This window comes from Strix uralensis, chromosome 1 (genome assembly GCF_047716275.1).
Source record: "Strix uralensis isolate ZFMK-TIS-50842 chromosome 1, bStrUra1, whole genome shotgun sequence".
NCBI classification, from domain to species: Eukaryota; Metazoa; Chordata; class Aves; order Strigiformes; family Strigidae; genus Strix; species Strix uralensis.
In genome coordinates this window covers 133534389-133553803 of record NC_133972.1, presented here as the reverse complement: position 1 = coordinate 133553803, position 19415 = coordinate 133534389, and the positions used below count along the sequence as shown (strand labels likewise).

Here is a 19415-nt window from a genome sequence, read left to right as displayed (position 1 = left end):
GCAGTGGGTATATCATTTATCGGTTAATAAGTTGTCTGACAAGATAGCCACTTTGTACCTAATTGTTCAGTTTATTTATGTATTATTGATGAGCCTAGACTTGAACTCTGCTTTCCTTAGAGGCTGCTTGATAAATCTGTTGGCTAATCCTATCTAAGACACTGAATTACCTGCTGTAGCATAATACATGACATTGCTTTTGCTTTGTATTCTTAAAAGGAGCTGGTTATACATTTCCAATGAGCTGTGTTTAACAGTAAGAAATAAAATCAGATACATGATTCACATTGCTCTCTGTGTTAACAAAAGATCTTCAGTGATGCACTGTAGTGCATAAAATACTTCCTCAGCTTTTAAATAAATGTTCTGACTATTTTAGCTTGTAAGGGCTCATGTAGCTAAAAGAACTTCTGAACTGCAAAATCTTGATTATGAGTAAAACTATTAGACATGTCAAAACACTTATGTTGTGTGTTACTAATATGATCTGAAAATATTGGAAAATTAATCACCTTATACTTTCCAAGGCAGTAGTTACTATTTCAAATGAATGAATAAAACACCAAATTAATTTTCTATCAAAACATTAATCTAATGATGGCACATTTTTGTACTCTGTTATTATTTCTGAACTTTTGACTTGTAGGCGCTGACATAAGGGAAAGTTGGGACTATTACAAGAACTGTAGAGGGCAGGAAGAAGCAGTGATACTGTATGACTAGCTATTTATGAATTCAGCTATTAAGACTCTGGAGCCTCTATAAAACCCTGGAGCCTCTTAATACTTCTCTCAGAAGAATATCACAAACCAGATTGTTGCTGACACCAAAAGAGACTATGTTCTGAAGGCATGAGCCCATTTAATTGTTTCCCTAAAAATGAAAGAAAAAGCAAACTGTACCTCAAGTAGACTTTAATTTCCTGGGCCTGATCAATGGATGTCCTACTCAACATTAATCTTGATTTCAACTGAATTATACCAGCATAGACCCAGACCAGTACCCTGGTGAATGCCCTGTCTCTGAAAAGATGGTTCATTCCGAACTGCATTCAAATCAAGGATATTTTACTCCCTCAGCAAAGACATGGTTATTTCAACTGGTGCTTTGTGTGACTTTTAATGCAGGAGGGAAGAAGCCAAGTATGGTTTTGGTAATCTTTATGCAGCTGTTGTGTTTCTGCTGGGGTTGTATATCTGCAAATCAGAGCATGATTTGCCCATTTAATTTTCCTGTTCCCTCTCTCCCCCCCCCCCTTTTTTTTTTTCCTAATAAACACAGAATTAAGTTCTTCTAGATTGGGAAATTTTAATTTGAAAATGAGTTTGACCATGTGAAGAAAGTTTATTCTGATTATGTACAGTAGGGTCAAAATCTTAGGTATGACCATTGAAGCTGTAGTTTTCAGTGAGTTGTTCCATAACTTTAAAAGTGTTAATATGCATTTCAGTCTTCCAAACACAAAGAACATTTTAAAACAAAATTTATTCAAGCCATTGTGCACTCATTTAATGGTCTTTAGGCATAGAAGATTATGATAATTTTCATCACAGATTTTATCAAATCCAGAGGACGGTGTATTAATAATTCAGTAGCTTTTACAGAGAGGTGAGAGAATATAATATAGGGCACTAAAATAATAAGGCATATTTTCCATGACATTGCTGTTATAAAATACTTTCATTGATTAATAAAATGGTTAAAGAGTCTGACTAGGCTGTGAGATTGATGAAGTTAAACAACAATTATTGTACAATTGGGTAAAACAGAAGCAGATATTGTGATGCTGTGGGGAAAACGAAACATCAAAAGCTAATAAAAAGCCATTTTTATATCATAAAATCATAAGAACAGCTCCATCAAGCTTTAATCACATTGTTATACATTTATTTTAAACTTATGTTAGCTCATTAACAGTGGTTATAACATAGATTGTTATAATTATAGTAAGATTAACAAATACTAAGTTTTGCTTCTCTTTCAGTGCACTGAAGCACAGGCTGCACTGCGTGAATCATAGGATTATCTCTTTAAAAAGCAGTACTCTCCTGTATTTCAAGGAGTTTGTTGTTACGTTGTTGTCACGGTCCAGTTCAAAAACGCTGACACCCACTTTGGAAGGACTGGTAGTTTAATGCTGGCCAAGGTGAGGGCACCCTGTGGCTGCCTTGTCTATAACTTCTCTCCTAGCCATGGGGTGCAGAGTCCCTCTGGGCAGCTGCACATGGGGAATGACTGCCAGTGAATCGCAGCCCTGCTGTAGCCTGGCCAGCCAGCAACGAGCCCGCATTGGAGCACCTTTCACAGTAAGCAGTGAAAATAAAGCACTTCCCTCGTGTGTCTGCATGGCCCTTTCCAGCGTAACAGAGCTCAGCTTGTTTCTCTGCATTCAGGGACTTCAGAAATACATAGGCTGGAAATTTTGAAGTGACACAGTCTTGCTGGTATTCATTTGACAAAACCATAATTGCTGGGTTTTTTTCAGTTCTTCCTTAAAAATAATTTCTCAGGGCCAGGATGCAAGTTCTTTTCAAAACTGGAAAGACCAATACCAGCAAATAATGTCCTGTGAGGGAGAGCGCTCAGTTAGATGTGAGAGAGATGAATTCAAGTCTACGTCATCAAGCATTTTGAGAAAGTCAACAGCCACAAGAAGTGATATGGGAAGACTGTGATGTGTATCCCCCAGTCTGTGGCTGTGGTGTGTAACTGGTATATGAGAGAATAACAGAGTACAACTGAACCAGGGTTTCCCACAGTGCCGCTGTGTGCTTGAATGGCGACATTCTTCTGGCAAAAGTGTCTTTTTCATTTCCTACGTAGAATGTTTAAAAGTCAGTTTCATCATAAGATTCACCTTGGAAATGCTTTATTTGAAAAAAACATACAGCTCTGACTTGGGTCAAAATCTTCACCATTTGTCACAGATCATGTTATCTACCCTAATTACCTGGCAACTTTCCATGCTTCTGTATAGGTCAGGAGAAGCTTTCAGAGGTTTCATTTATTAAGGGCTGGGAAAAAACAAAGCATTTTAAATAAAGTGTGCAGGGAGGAAGAGGCTGATGCATACCCACAGTCTGGATGAACCCTGGGAATAGAGAACCTGTTCAGATTTGTCCACAGCTAGCTAGAGAACTACATTCATTTTGGACAGCACATGAGATGGTGAAAAGGACGTCAGTGAAGGGAAACACTCATGTAGTTACAAATGAAGAAACTTTTGGAAAAAAGCATGTTGTCAGAGAAAGTTAAAGGAATTTAAAATAGGCTTCCTGGAGAAGAGAACACAGTATCTGTATTGGAAATGTGTTCATGAGTGTTATTAAAAGGTAGGAGTCATTAGTCTCAGCAGACTGGAAGGATGGAAAAAGATTTTAAGATAAAACAGTAAAATTGCTGAAGAGTTTGAACTGCAAGGGGAAAGTGCATGGAAACACCATTGTTGGAGTTGTATCCACAGCAGGACTTGACAATAACCTTTTGCAGATGCTGTGTGAAACCTATTCTGCTATTATTCAGGGGATGGTTCTGCCTGTCCAGGGAGCTTCCTCCCAGCGCTAACATGACTGCCACATGCTGATATGCATGGCCTCTTGGAAAGACAACAGCCATGATGCTGATAATGCCAGGTTTGAGTAACTTTTGCTATCTGATTTGCTGTGAGGAATGTACAACAGTAATAGATTCAGAGTGTATTGATGGGAAAAGCAGCAGCCAGCTCTGAGGGTAGCACTCTTTTTTCAAGTGGGAAGGAGGAGGTGGAACATTTTTTGTCTTTAAAGGGTTTTGGTAAGCCAGTCGCAGGTACAACTGTAACTTTATATTTTAACTCTTTACCTTCAAAACTAAGAAAAAAAAGAAATACATTTGTACAGAATTGGGGTTTTTTCTGATAAAACACGTCAGATGTGTAAAGGAAACACCATTGCAGACTCTTTAACGAAAAAGCTGTTACGAGTGCTGCTTGACAAAATAGAAACAAAAGATGAAAACAGTCATGGAATAATTTAGTCATAAAATGAACTGTAATCTTGAAGGTCAAATTTTATCTTAAAAGGTGCAGAGAGAACACTTAGAAATTTTGAGAACTGATAAGTGATTTCATTACATCAAGAACACATCTTCACTGAAGTTGGTAAGAAAAAAAAGTAAAATAACTTTTCCTCTTCTGCTTTTGAGTAATATTTTGAACATTTATAACCACATCAACTCTTGAATGACCTACTTTGGGATAGAGTACTGCAAACTTCTCTACATTGCTCTGTCAGTGTATCTCAGCTTGATCTGTAGACGATCCTAGCAAAGGAACAAGTCAAGCTACAAGCCTTGTCAAGCTTTTGAATCTTTGTTGCAATTGTAAATGTAAAAACTCATGTTGCTTCAAATTCCTCTTTTGAATATGCATGGGGCTGCAGCTTCTTGTTTGATGCAGGCAGGGAAATAAATGTGTGTGACATTCTTCATTAAAATAATCCTGTTGAAATTAACGGAGCCCCTCATATACCAGAGTAACTGTGGATGGAAGTAGGATTGTCCACATGGCTGCCATGGTAGCTGTTTTGGTAAGCTATGATTGTGTATCATCAGCCCTACAACACCCTTGTCATTTAACAGATGTCCGTGTTTTGCTAAATCCTTGCAATTAGTCATTTTTGTTATCACTCTCTCCAGGTCTGAATTAGTTGTACCTAGTGAGATCCCATCAGACTGTGCTAAATAATTTAGTTTACCAGAAATCTAAGATGATTTGTCCCATTTGAGTTTGGCATATACTTTTATGCCTGTTCCTGCAAATTTCTGAGCTCTTGGGTCCTATCTTATCACATATTTGAATGGGTGCTTGATTTTAAACACTCTCCCACTGTCATCCCCTTCAAGGCAATAATTTTAATGCATGTTATGCACGTGCTCAGATGACCTGCTGCATTGGTCTAGAGTGCTTAAGTTCTTAGATGATCAAGCATTTCAATAACTTTTCAAAATTGGATCTCTAAGTATGCCATGGATTTCGAAGTATGTCATGGGTTTTTTTTTCCCTTACTCTTCTAAAAACAAGGCATAGCAGTATTCAGGCAAAACTTTCTAGTTACCTGGCAACTGTTACCTTTAGTTTACATCTCAAGACCCTCTGTCATATCATAGGATTTTCAGAATAGTAGTGGAATTTTGCTCATGCTTTTGTTGTTAATGTTGTTCTGGCCCATTTTATTTCTAAGATTCTGCTGTGTAGAAGCAGACATACTTTCCCACAGGAACTATATATACCCCATCCACTCTATAAATAACATAGTGGGTCAAATTCTCTCCATGGGTCCCTGCACACAGCTCCGGCTGTAGTCATGCAAGGCAACGGTTTTGTCGTAGTCATGCAAAACTCATTCACTAAGGTCCATGAAGCCTCTCTTCTGCCATACTGCCACACTGGGGGCTCTGCATGTGAATATACAAAAAAATGCTTTTTAGTCATGTCTGCTCTCTGTAGATCCTTTTTATTAAGCTTTCCTGTGTTTTATTACATAATCTACCATTTGAAATGATGAGGCAGAGATGAATATTGACAAAAATGACTCTGAAACTCAAAGTAAGAAGGACCCTATTACCTTACCATTATACCTGAACCAGTTCCTGTTCAAATTGCAATGACATCAGACCTTGTCATGAAACTGGCCAGGTGTGTTGGGGTTGGAAAATATTACAAGCCTACCAGGTTAAACAAATTTCCTCAGCAACTGTGGGCAGAAGAATAAAGCTCTAATCTTAGTTATTCAAACGTTTCTACCTTATCACCCAATTTTCCCAGTGGCTGGCTACATCTATAATTTAGTGTGGATTGAGTAAAATAACAAAAGCACTTGCCACTTTGATCTGGGTATGTTTTATTTAATGAGTGTCCAATATGCAAGAGATAGTTTAGCATAGGAGTCCAGACTACAGTGCGTGGGTTTGGGTTTATTTTATTTTATTTTATTTTATTTTATTTTATTTTATTTTATTTTATTTTATTTTATTTTATTTTATTTTATTTTATTTTATTTTATTAACACCCAAGGTTAAAAGGAGCAGGAGCCTAGCTGAGAGAGTTCAGAGTTCATCTCTGCATGCTCACTGTCTTCCATTTAAATGTACACAAAGGACTAATACAGTACCCGCTCTCCCCTGGGCTGTCTTTGATACACTCTGCTGTGCCTGGACTCTGCCACTCCTCCTATCAGTCTGATCCTACTTCTATTAGCCCGCTGTGCTCAGCACTGTAACCTCATTCAGCTGGCACTCTGCATGCAGGCTAACAACTTCAAGACTCTGTCAGGCATTGACACATGCAGGCTCCAAGCGGGAAGCTAAACACTCCCCTTCACCTCCTCTCCGGTTCCACATTAACCTCTATTAAGTGCAGGAAAAACACAAATGCTGTAGTGCCATCATTCAGGTTTTAACTACCAGTGTATATTTAGATACTCAGCCAGCTTGCCACCTTTGAGAATGTACTCAGCAAACCCTCTAGTTCTTCCCCTTTCTTGCAATGAGAGTGGTAAATAGTGAGTTAGCTTGGGGAATGCAACAGTAGAAGGTCTGGGTTGGTTATTTATAGCACAGGCATAAAAATCTGAGAGAAAACTTTGACAGCACCGCCTATACTTTTTGAGGTAAATAGTATGTGTTATAAATGGAAAACGAGACAAAAATGGTCTCATTCTAGGAGAATCAAGCAGGGTATTTTCAAAACATGTCCTCTTTGAAAGCCAGGCTGTAGAAGAGACACAGTGCAGTTAGTTGCAGTTAGTCTGCAAGCCCTGTTGCGGTTTGATCCAAGCACTGGATGTCCATTGGGTGCTGTGGGCAGAGAGAGTTTCATCACTGTTTCTGGCTCTTTCTAAGTATAGGAAATGTCTGACAGCATTTCCTTGCGAAGCAGCACCCTCACTTCCCGCTCTGGGGCTCGCTGCCAGTGCTCACCCACCTTGTGGCTCACTCCCACTCTCCAGGGAGACGTCAAGACCAGGGCAGATTTCTTCCTAACTCCAATATGCCTAGCCCACACATCACTGTACTTGGATTAATTAAACACATCATACCCCATAGTCCTGGTTTAGATTCTTTGGACAACATGTAAGAAGATGAAAGCACAGGAGACATAAAGGATTTTCCTAATACTTTACTCCTGAAAATGAGTTACAGAATTAAAATTAATAATGATTTGGAGACACACCATCTCCTCTCTAATGCTTGACACATCAAACTTCTTGTGACCTGGAGGGCTCTTAGTGTTCCATATGGGACGGAACTTCTCCATGTCCTGCCAGTCTGCAGTAATCACCTTCATTTGGCCATACAGGGACATCCAACTCTGCAAAGAAATTTGACTTCTTTTTGCCATGATGCTCCATTCAGGCATTTTCACCCAATCTCATAGTCTCCCAGTGCTTTCTTCTTCTGAAAAACAATCCTGGAAGGAAGGAGTGAAGACAGCAGAACAGAGACAATCAAAGTCAATAGTCCTAGATTGTTTTTTGACAATTCTCCTGTGATAGTCCTTCAGCAATGTGTCAAGCCCCTTTCCCAGGAAGGATGCCTGTCTGGAATGCATTACTGTAACCTGTCTTGGTCAAATTTAAACATGTGTTCAGTACAGCATACAAAATGGAGTTCAGGAGACAAAATGGAGTTTCAATTTAATACAGACATACTGCTCTGCCAAACTGTGTCAAGAAAGGGATTTTCCATCATGTAATAATGTTTACAGAGCATTTCTGGTTTTATCTTTAATGGTTGCTGTAACAAGATCAACTGTTTCTTTAGCATAGCCATTTGATGATTTATGTTGTATCCCATCATTATTTTAGTCTCATTTCAGCAGCTCTGAGTAAAATAAAATACTACTCTGTTTGTCATTGAGCAACCTGAGACAATGTCCACTCTTGATATTTGGTTTAAAATAAAAAAAAAAATTACCTAGTTTTAAAGCTTTTTCAGGATTATAAATGATATCTATAAGCTGTAAGCACTAAAATCACTAAATCACTAGAAATAAATAATCTTTTTACACAATGTTATTGCAACATTTTCTTAAAATGAAACACAATGAATTGTGTTGCGGTGCCATCAGAGCAAGGTAAACTATGGTTAAAAGGTACAGCTAAAGTTTAAATTTAAATCTAGCTTCCAGTTCCAATCTAAAATGGGAGACATTAGTATTTAGATTATGTGATTAATAACAGAGGCTTTGAAGATCTGTAACATCCTTTGAAGAAATTGGGATGTCGAGTCCAAGTGGCTTTACCCAGAAGCTGAACTTCTTAAATGCAGCAACTTTCACCAATTTGATCATCTTTCCCCTTGCTTCTTCTCCTTTAATCTCTACATTTCCGGATATTGCTGTTGAGATACATTTGTGCACAAAACAGTGTCCGAAGTTGCTCCCCCTCCACACCCCAGCCCCAAGCTTGTTTTGGCATCCAAAGTCATATGGGCTAGTATTCATCATGGTTCCCTGCCTATACTGCAGTTGCATTAGATGTAGTACTGTGCTGCACTTCAGTATGAACTAGAAGAAGTTCAAATCCATGTGCTTGGTTTTCTTTTAGCTAATATAACTATGCCTGCAAAACTTAGGGCACATATAGATATGTACATGCATATAAAGAGAAAGCAAATAGGCAGTTCCCACAAATGTTGAAAACTGTGGATGAAAAAGGAGCAAAATAAACCCTCACTTGTCTCAACAACAGTAGGAAGTGTAAGGTAGCAAGTAGACAAAGAGAGGGGTGAATATTCATACTCCTTGTAATCCAGGTAACACAGGTGACCCCGGCAATGAAGACAGAATGACTTGGCATAGAAGAAGGTGGGGAGGGGAGGACATATAGTTAGGCTGGAAGCCTCTGTTAAACATGTGCATCACTGTGCCCGTTGGCACCTGAACTAGCTACATGAAATTAATGCAAGTATGATTCTGCATTTATAACCACTGTATACTCACATACAGTTAGCAGTATATAAATACCTTTTTTTTCCAGTTATCCTCTTTGGCTTTCAACCCTTTCTGTTTTTTTCTGCCCTCTTGCACCTTCCTTTTTGTCTGTCAAATTCTTCTGTGTATGTAGGCTGTAATGAAGATTGTTTAAGTTGGTGTCACCATGAGAAATTTTGTTCTCTGTTTTGTTTTGTGCCACCTGATTATAATGTCTTTGTGACATAGTCCACATAGGGTGTTTTTCTTTTAAAGAGCCACATAAAGAATGAATACAAAAATACCATTCTTGCAAGCTTTGCTGCTTCATAATCATTATTATAAATGCTGGCAGAGCTGGCTGCAACCTGACTGAGTTGGCTGGAACCTGAAAGATGAAAACAGACTTCCTGGCCATGACTACATTGTGTGACTCTGATGTGATGCCATGCTAATGGGAGACAAAAGCCAGCTTTGGATCCTGTGGTAAATCCATGCCTGATAAAACAGCCTTACTACTCTGGACATTTGCTGAACTCTGACATAGCTCTTGCATCAGTAACAGTCAGAGAGTGTTTATGTAATTATGTTCCTAACTTATATGAGTAAATTGAATTTAATAACAGCACTTGGGTATTTTGTGCATGTTGGTTGCTGAACATTATAATGTGTCTTACGAAGGGTTATTCTAAGGGAGACTAACTGGCCATGCCATAGTGTTGCCTGTATGTTTTATTTATAATAATCATTTAAATAAAGAATATGATGCAATTCTGAATATATATTAAAAACAACCCCCAGTTATATATCTTTTCATATTACAATGCAGTCATATTCTTAGTTTGCTCTCACCCAAACTTCTCATGCAGTTACACTTTAATATGAAAAGAAACGTTGTCAAGAGTAGTTATTATCACACATCAGAATATTGTATTAGCATTCACTTTTAATAGATTAAAATGAAAGATTTTTAAATCTGCCCTTAATGATACTGAAGGATCTTGGAGACACATTGGGAAAGCTTTAGATGAAATGTCATATGATATATATACATCATACATAGGTTCATAAAAGACAGTTCATTTAACTGCCTGCCTTTGTGTTTCGTCTGTTCTGTTTAGATGAATCATCCCAGGTTAAGTGATGCTTGTGCAGTTAATTTGTTTGCTTGAAATCAAGCACAGTGAGTGGCAGGGAAGTTTAGGGAATACAAGGTTCTGGTAGATCTGGGGATGATGAGTAAAATAAGACAATTTTGGAGGCATGGAGTATAACCTGGAAGAAAAATCTGGTGGTTGGAGGCATATTTGTGTCCTATCTGCTGATCTTTTGACTCACTGTCTGATCCGGATGTGTTGCTTGAACTGCTGTTGCATAAATCACCTCACTTGTAAGGCTGAATTCAAGGTGGTTAATGAGTTAAGCTGCCCTGGAGGAGGGTTGTTGAGAGCTGCCATGCTGTAGAGCCTGCATGTTACAAAGCACTGCATAAAAAGGTGAAATGATTCAATATTCATTTCTGGGGTTTAGGGGCTTGTTTTGGAAGCTTCTGAAACACATGGGATAAAACAAGAGTAGGACGTTCCAGTTGGTCAAATTGTTGACATTTTTTTCTCAGTCTATTATTTCAATGTGGGATAGTCACGTTTGGGCAAGGTGGGCACAGATACAATGTGCTGCATCTGTATCTCTGAACTTGTTATTGAAGGCTTGAGTACCCTTTTTTTGGCTGGGATGGGATGTATAGGTTATCTGTACTCCACACTTCTTTGGCAGTTGGGAAAGGGGGTGATGAATAAGCAATTCAGCATTGAAGTAGACATTTTGTTTTATTTTGGTATACAAAAATCATAATTTCACTCTTTTATAAACATTTTAGTAAACCCTGAGAACTTGGAGGCATCTCCTGACAATACCTGCTGTAGGAGGTGCATGTGTATATGCTTCATCATTTGAGTTTACGAGTATTTTTCAGGCTCACATCTGAAGTCTTAGGAACTGCCAAGAAGCCGTGCAACATGCTGCACTAGACTGAGAACAGATAATAATATATATAGCTGTAAATGAAGTACAAATACTAACATGGCAACAGTGTTAGTGTCAGCTAATACATTACAGTCCACATCCTGCAAATATAAACACTGCAAAAAATATACATTGAATCAAATCTTATCGAACTATTCAACATATTGCACAACATGTTATGCATACTTCTAACAAGCAGATGCTAAATATTGCAGTGACTAAACTCCATGTTTGAATATTGAAGAAATTAAGTAATAAATCAAACATGGGTATTTCTAGATGTTAACAGGTCACTCAGATTTTATAGACATTATGCATCAATATATTTTTCTGAGAATTTACCTTAACAAATTAATCTAAAATGTGGCAGAAGGTCATTTCTCATTTAAAGCCAAGCCAAAAGGCCAGGAAGTTTAACTTTAGGTATACTTTTGCTTTTTGGTTTCATTGATGCATGCTCACATTAAGCCCACAGACTATGGTTGAACAAAAACTTTTCAGAGCTAGAGGGCCACAAGCAACGAACAGAAAAGGCTGAGATCCAAAATCCTATCAATGCCAGAGGCACCACTAGTAGCAAGGCACTGATCAGGTAGGCAGATGATCCAAGAACAACACACAGAATGAATAGAATTTCCAGGATTCATGGAAAATTACCTTAGGGAAATTTTTCTGTGAATGCAGATTTGGTGATTGTAAGCTTGGGAGCAAGGACTGATTACCAAACATCCAAAAGAGGGAATTATCTGAAAGACTAGTATACTTCATAAAGATTCTTAAATCACGGCTCAGGCATTATGAAAGGCAAAATAAATTGAAATAACCCTTGACTGTATCTAGCCAGTATGCAGAAAAGGAAAGAAATTTCTTCATGTTCATTACAACTAAACACATGCAACACAGTATTTGAATTATAGCAATGGTTGCAATGTAGTGCAGAAAATATATGAAGATAATGAGGTAAATTCAAAATAGGAGACTTAAGGCATCATGGTTTCCATGGCAGATAGGACTACCATAACCAGCCAGTGTAACTATCCTGTCCATAGGATTTCTTATAAAAATGATATGGAATGCATCTTTCTGAAAAAGATATCTAACTTCATTTTAAAATGTCTAAGAAACGATGAGTTTCCTGTTGACATAATGCTTAATTACCTTCTAAAGTAGGACCTTGTATCTTATTTCAGGACTGAATTTCTATAACTCCCATTTCTCAACACTAGATCTCATTATACCACTGTCAGGAAGGTTGACATCTTGCTATCAGACATCTTTCCAGGGCGTAAGTACCAGTCGTAGTGATCAAGGCACCTTTCAGCGTTACGTCTGACAAGCTGATTAAGTTGAGCTCCTGTAGGCCTTTCGCTGGAGTGCTTGGTTTCCAACTGCAGGCTGTGAAATCTTTCTTCAGAATTTTGCCAGTCCATATGAGTAGAAGAAAAAATGCATTTTTTCTAGTGTGCAAACAATCCAGATGCTAAAAAGTTTTCTCCAAAACTCTACTTGGAATGCTAATAAATAAGAACATTCTTGAATGAGGAAGCTGAAAGAAATGGCAAGTGTAAACAAGAAACAATAAAGCAACAACCATCAATCCCTATTTTTATGATCTAATCAAACTATCTCTATTCCATGAAACTCTGGAAATACTCTATTCCCTATGGCAGATCTGTGCCCATGGCATAATCCTTTCCCTCCCTTGAAACTAGGACTTCTGACAGATAGGCTGTGACTGTCTATTAAATAGCTCTGGCCAGGAAGGGCAGACCATCAACTGCTGTTCCAGGAGCTGGCACTTGTTCATTTCTACTGCTGCTGTTACAAGCCTTGTAGCCTCTGGCAGAGAAAGAGGATGAACAGCTCGAAGCTGAAATCTTTTCAGCCACCTCAGCAAAAATTGTTACAGCTATCTGCCAAAGCCACAGTTTGACTTTGCCGCCTTGGTCTAGTTGAACATACTGCACCTTGCAGGTAGAATATCCCAAGAAGCTCAGCACAGGTCAAGAAATATCCATGGGATATTTCACTGCCACCTTCTGTAGGAGCAGAGCAAGCTCAGTAGTGGGGACTTTTTAAAAAAGCCACTGCATCATCAAAAATAATGGCTTATGTCCAAAATATGTCACTCTAAGCATTCACAGAAGGGGTCAGGTGAAAGTTATTTCAAACAGACCTCGTAACAGCTGGAAATTTTTGGTTGATGACTGGGGATGGGGATTCCTGCTGTTGTTCATTTCTACTTGAAAGGTTTGAAAAGATTTTCCCTACCTCCTGAGCAGATACTGGGACTATAGTTGCCCTGTTGGCACTGCCACTTGAGCAGGCGTGACAAGAGTTCTGTGGGGACATTTTCCAGATTACATAAGAAGTCAGTAGTTTTACACTTCTTTGTGTTGGTACAGGATGAGGCTTCAGTTCTGACAGTTTTTCCTCCATCTAGACCTTCAGTTTTTAATGAACACCTTTCTATCAGATTTCTGTTACTTAACTGCAGCTGAGGGGAGAAAAAGAACAACAAAAAAAGTTTTGTATACATTTCCAGGAATGGTATTTATCATTTATGGAAGGGTATTTTTGCAGTTCTGATTATGAATGTTTACTTTATTCACACATCAAGCAAACTATCCTCTTACACCATATGGTCAGGAGTTATACTGTTTTATACATTCAGATGTCTGAAAGCTGTCTGGAAATGTATTTCCTACTTGCTGATATGGGAACATTTCAATAGGAGGGGGTTTAATTTGTTTTGAAATTTCAACTCTTGTTCTGCTCAGAAGCTAAAGTTGGAATCCATTAAGATGCATTTTAGTGCAGTTTCTATTCTCATCTTCCTTTTCTCAGTAACTGTGCAATTCACTTAGTACTTCATTACAACCAACAGCAATATGTATACATGGTGCACAAAATGAGCCATTTTGTTTTAAAACAGATTGCAGATGAAAGGAAACCATTCATTTCTTGCTTGCTAGCTGTAATTACTAGAGCGCTAATTACTCCAAATCACTGACATCCAGGGTCAATAAGGATGACAACAGGAACATCAAAGACAAGATGCACACACGCAATTACAAGTCTCTAAAACCAGGCTGTAATATTATTTTATGGCTACTGGTTTTTTTAGTCAATGCTGAAAAATATTCAAGTTTGCTGAATGTTTACTATTATTTCCTTTGCAGTTTGACGGTGAGAACATGTATATGAGTATGACAGAGCCGAGCCAGGACTATGTGCCAGCCAGCCAGGTGGGTTAATTAATCTTCTCTGCCTTGTTTCAAATTGTAATTAAACAAATTCAAAGAGTTGCATTGCAAATGAGTGGCACTATCAGTAACTGCTGCAATCAGGAATAATCATAATTTATAAACAAAGCATTTAAGCCTTGTTTCCAGTTAATGAGATAGAGCTGATAAAACACCAGAGTTGGCGTTTGTTGAAAGATACTACCTTGTTTCCTCTCCAGAATGCAAGCAGCTGTTTTGCCAGCATGATCTTTCCTAAACAGTTGTTTTACCTTCAGGAAATAAAGTCTTTACAGGTGCAGGTTATTTGTTTATCTGACTGCAGACAAGTTAATCATTATAAGCTACACATGTCACAAATAGATTTAATTATCACTCGTAGGCCAGTTGTAGTTGAAGAATTGCATTTTTAACACTAATTGTATGGCTGAGAAATGTTGCCAGTGTCACACAATTAGTGGTGGGGTTAAGGCAATGACTTGGTCTTCCATAGCTTGCAGCCCAAAAGGTTTAAAATTTTCCACTTGAACCCTGAGATACTATAGATTTCTAAGAATGAAAGATTTTAATTACTTCTTAAAAAAGCAAAAATAGTTTTGAAATTTTTGGTTTGTCTATCTGTAGCTACATCTATATGTAGGGGAGAAATTTTCATTTACTTCACATTTTTCAGTCAGTTTAATTCCACATTAGTGAGTGATGGTGATAGTGGTGCAGGTCAGTTAGATTGTATCAGAAATTGCCCTGAATAATCAGACTTGTGGTCTAGGTCATGCAAATATCTGAGGCCCAGCAGTGGTTAGTCTGATAAACTTCTTTCTGATGAGACCGGTAGGATTATGTGAAGAGCTCTCATTAGGTGGGAGATAAGTTTTCATCCATAGTAAATGTGTGTCGATGAACAGGTTGTAATTTAGGAATCAACAACTTTGGAAAGTGACTGTACATTCAAAGCTAAATGTCTTCATGAAGTAGGGTTCTTCAGGTACATGGGTTCATTTGAGGGCAGGGAAGCAGGAGGTTGTGCGAGATGAGCTACATTGTTCAATCAAAAAGACTGTCTTTAAAATGTTCCACCATGTTGCTTCCCAGCCTTCTGTTGAAGTTATTCTGAAATACCGTTAGAGACCAACTGTACTTTGCATTTAGGTTTTGTGCATGATTGAAGTTATTCAGCTAAGAACCCTCCAAGATCCAGAGGTAGTTTAGAATAGAACTGTTTGATTAAAAAATGAAAAATTATATTATTAATTTTTCTCTAACCATTAATCCAAAAACTGTACTGACAAGTTTTAGTATTACTATTAGATTAAAGCAGCCTAGTATCATCTCATTTATGCCTTAAGGGTTTTGAAGTGCAAGGGCTAATTGAATTTGTTTGAAACAGTAGAAATACAAACTCTGTGAATGATTGCTGTTATAAGGCAGCTGCTACCTTTCAGAGAATCATTATGTCTGTCTTAAATAGTTTTGAATAAAGAATTGCAAATCCACATTATACATCAGAATTATTTTTCTTCTGTTGATATTTTTGTACTGTGTATGCATGTAGTTTAAATAATTTAAATGGCATATTGAAAAATTAAGAGTATAAGTTTTAATCTTTTATGCGGTTTCTACATGTGCTAACAAGGCCCAGATCCTCGGAGATATTTATGCATCTAACACTCACTGCTTTCAGTGGAAGTAAGGTGCTTAAAGTACCTTTAAAGATCCAGGCCTAGATATTTTAAGTGCAAAAGATTTCAGGAAAAAAAATCTATCAAATGTGACATTTCCAAATGACAAAGATGACAGAAAGCCTTGAATGCTTACTAAGGGCTGGAACCAAGAAAGGGCTTATGGACTTAAAATCTTGCTATGGCAAAGCTGAGCTCTTGGCTGTCTGGCTCCCAGGTGGAGTTCAAAACTCAGAGGCAGGTGTTGAAACTCTCTGTCCTTTGCTGGGGGATCCACGTAGCAAGAGGTAGCCCAGCTGCCAAGCACAGTATTTTAAGTTATTACCAAATGCACACCGGTCAAACAGCCTCCTCTGCCTGTTTGAGAGAAGCTGTCAGCCTTGGGGTGTCGCACCTTCCTTTCCCTTACTGTGATTCTCTCCTGGTGCTTACACTGTTGCCGTTGTTTTTTAAGTGAATATATGTGAAAGCCTGTAATAATAACATTTTTTTTTTTTTTAAAAAGGAGACAAAAAAACACATTAGGAGCAGGAAGCCAGGGTCTATTGGAAACCTACCTCTCTCTTGTTTTGGCAAGAACCTGGGACTGTGAGAGAAGCCTTCCCAAACCTGTTCCTGACTTAGCTGCTAGTCACACCTCAAAGGAACTAAGCAGCTCTCCACTGACACTATTGGTGAGGTCTTCACCGACTGTAATGGGGTGCCGTTCCTATCTCAGGCAGAAACATTTGGTGGTCACCCAAAACCGGTGAACTGACTACCATTTCAACATCCAATCTGCTTGTCAAAACTGGAAAAAATATGATATTCACTGCTCTGAAAACAAAGCATGCAAGATTGTGTAGCTTACTGGGGAAGGAGAGGAAGAGGAAAGGATAGGAGTGTATTTTCTGATCCCTGTTTTCAGGACTGCTTGTTCATTTTCCTCTCACTGTTACTGGATGTAAAACAAATAATCCCATAAAAAGAGATGAGAAAATGTTCTCATCCAGATGAAAGCCTAGTCACTTCATTGATAGAGTTTTGTCCTGTGTCCATTTTGCATCTGTTCTCACGAGCCTTGCAGTTGCATGACCTCAGCAAGAGGAGTGCAGGCTCCTTTCCACCCTCAATAACTTGGCTGTTCCCTTGCAGGATCAGAAATGAGGGTTTGAATCCTGTCAGAATGAGGAGTGAATTCATTTCAACTTTCCTTGATGGCTGCACATCTGTTAACTAAAATATGAATCCCACATGTTAGGATATGTACAGTCCTATCAGAAACTTTTATTCAAGCTCTGATCATCCTGACTGAGTCAGACATGAGCGTAATTTTCTAATTTCAGAGTCTGACACAGCTTATTTGGGAGGTAGGTTGGCAGGCCACGTCATGATATGCAACACCAAAGACTCAGGGGTTTCCGCTAGGCTGTCTTCAAGATTATGTGACTATAGAGGCAGGATTTTGGGGGTCCTGATGCATGCTGACATGCACTTAAGTTCTTTCTGTTTACTGCAAAGTGTTCGTATCCAGAAAAACATCACCTTGTATTATTTTAAGGGTTTTAATCAATTTATCCCCTTTAGGCTAATATAAACAAAATCTCAGCCATTGGACAGGAAAAATGTAGTTTTGTTCCTTTTGCTATATAGCATCAAACATCTGTATAGCTTGGTAATCCAAGACAAGTTGCCTCACAGCATCCCTCAACAATTATCATTTCTGTTCAATTTTCAAATCAGTACATGCTTTGGGACTTACAGACTAAGTTGCTAAGTAGCAACATATGGCTCACTACTGTTCCTGTGATGTTGCTGCAAGCAAATAGCATAATTCTATACTTGAAATGATTTTTACAGAAAGCCAGTGCTGGAACTGAGCCAGAAGTGTAAGTATACAGTAAAAATTAATGATATTCTTTTAAACTGTCCCAAAAGGCTGTTTGGCAATGTTGTCTCTGTGTACATTTTATATATGCATGTAAGTACTGTATTTTTGGTTATGATATATGTAGTACAGGACTCTGCACTGCAGGCATCTCCTAAATGAGTTATGCCAGCCATATTAACAAACATACATAGTAAAACTACATGACATTTTCACTACTAATTGCACTTCGATCTGAAAATATTTATCATTTTAAAATAAAACTATGCCGACTGCTCTGCATTTCAAATTCTCACAAATTTATTGTTTTCTCCCCACACCTATAATTGGAATCTTGGAGATGAATTGTTCTTCATGTAATTCCTCCTCCTGTAATTTGTGGGCCATGCACAGCACAGTAGAAAATTATATTGTTTATTTTACATTTCTTCCTAGTCACAATGCAGAATGTAGTTCAGGACTCTGTTCCATAAAGCCTTGGCACTTTTGTAGCCTTCCAGAGGCCTGATAAATGTTAAGGGTAGCAACACCAGCTGCCAAATCCCTTGCACGATCCAAAGGGAGGGGAGAAGAACTGGCCTGGAGCTGATGGTTTAGGGCAGTACCTCAATTGCCCCAGTGGGAAGAAAAGAGATACCCAAGGCAGAGGAAGGAGTGCTGTTTGCACAGAGGTGGTATTGTCCTCCCTCCCAGAGCTATGCCAGGGAGATCCGTGTTAAAATACATATGCATGGTCTTCGATACAGTGGGCACCATGGGTATCAAAACTGTTTTGTCCTGTACAGCTCCAGGGTAAAAGAGTGAACATCCAACATCCAAAGAATGACATCCAACAGAGAGATTTTTCATGTTAACAGGAAACTAAAAAGTTCCCCTGCCTTTTGTTTCTATATGCACATGGTCCTTTTTACATGTTTATATCCTAATTTCTTAGAGTATTAATGGGATAGCTATTACTCCTATGAAGTAGGGATGGATTAATACTACCTAATAACTGCTCTCTCTTGCTCTGTATTGGTCCTTCCCTGTAGGTAGACTGGAATTTGAGAATACTGTATCTCATTCCTGCCAGTAGATAACGGCTCTTCTCTCCTGTTGCTCTTCTAGAGCCATAGTCAGCAGAGCAAGTCAGGAGTGGACTCCCTTGGAAAGGATTCAGAAAAAGCAGCATTTTTAGATGGAGAATAATTAAGTGGTCCAATGTAGTCCCATGGGTACATACTACCCTGAACTCCAGGGAAATACTGCCCAAAAGCTGGAAAGTTTTTGTTCATTAGTTGAGAGGCTGCTCAATGCCACCTGATCAGTCTGCTGGCTGTTTGCAGTTCAGGGCTGGGTTGGACCGTATTCCACCTCCCTCCTCCTGGTACACTATCTTTTAATTTCAAAAATAGAGTATCAGCAGAATGAAGTCCAGTTCTTGCTCCTCCATTTCTCTGAAGGAGGCTATAGATGCCACTTTCCAAAAAAAAAAAAAAGGGAGGGGGGGGGGATGTAGGTTCAAATGGCCTCAGGGAAAAACAACAGGCAGGTCTTTCAGATCCTGGATAAATGGTTAAAGGTAGAGGTAATTTTATCCTACCTTTACCTTTTGTGTAGAACATAATCTTTTAATGTGTCTTAGCATCAGGCACAGAGTCTGGAAAGAA

At 38.5% G+C, this 19415-nt stretch overlaps 1 protein-coding gene across 1 annotated transcript in view; it reads left to right on the top strand.

Moving 5' to 3' along the window:
- Nucleotides 1-19415, top strand: part of TOX (thymocyte selection associated high mobility group box) — a 225504-nt gene that overhangs the window by 103561 nt on the left and 102528 nt on the right. Inside the window, exon 2 of the mRNA XM_074881780.1 lies at nucleotides 14158-14223. Coding sequence (XP_074737881.1) covers nucleotides 14158-14223 — 66 coding nt within the window. The remainder of the gene's footprint in view (nucleotides 1-14157; nucleotides 14224-19415) is intronic.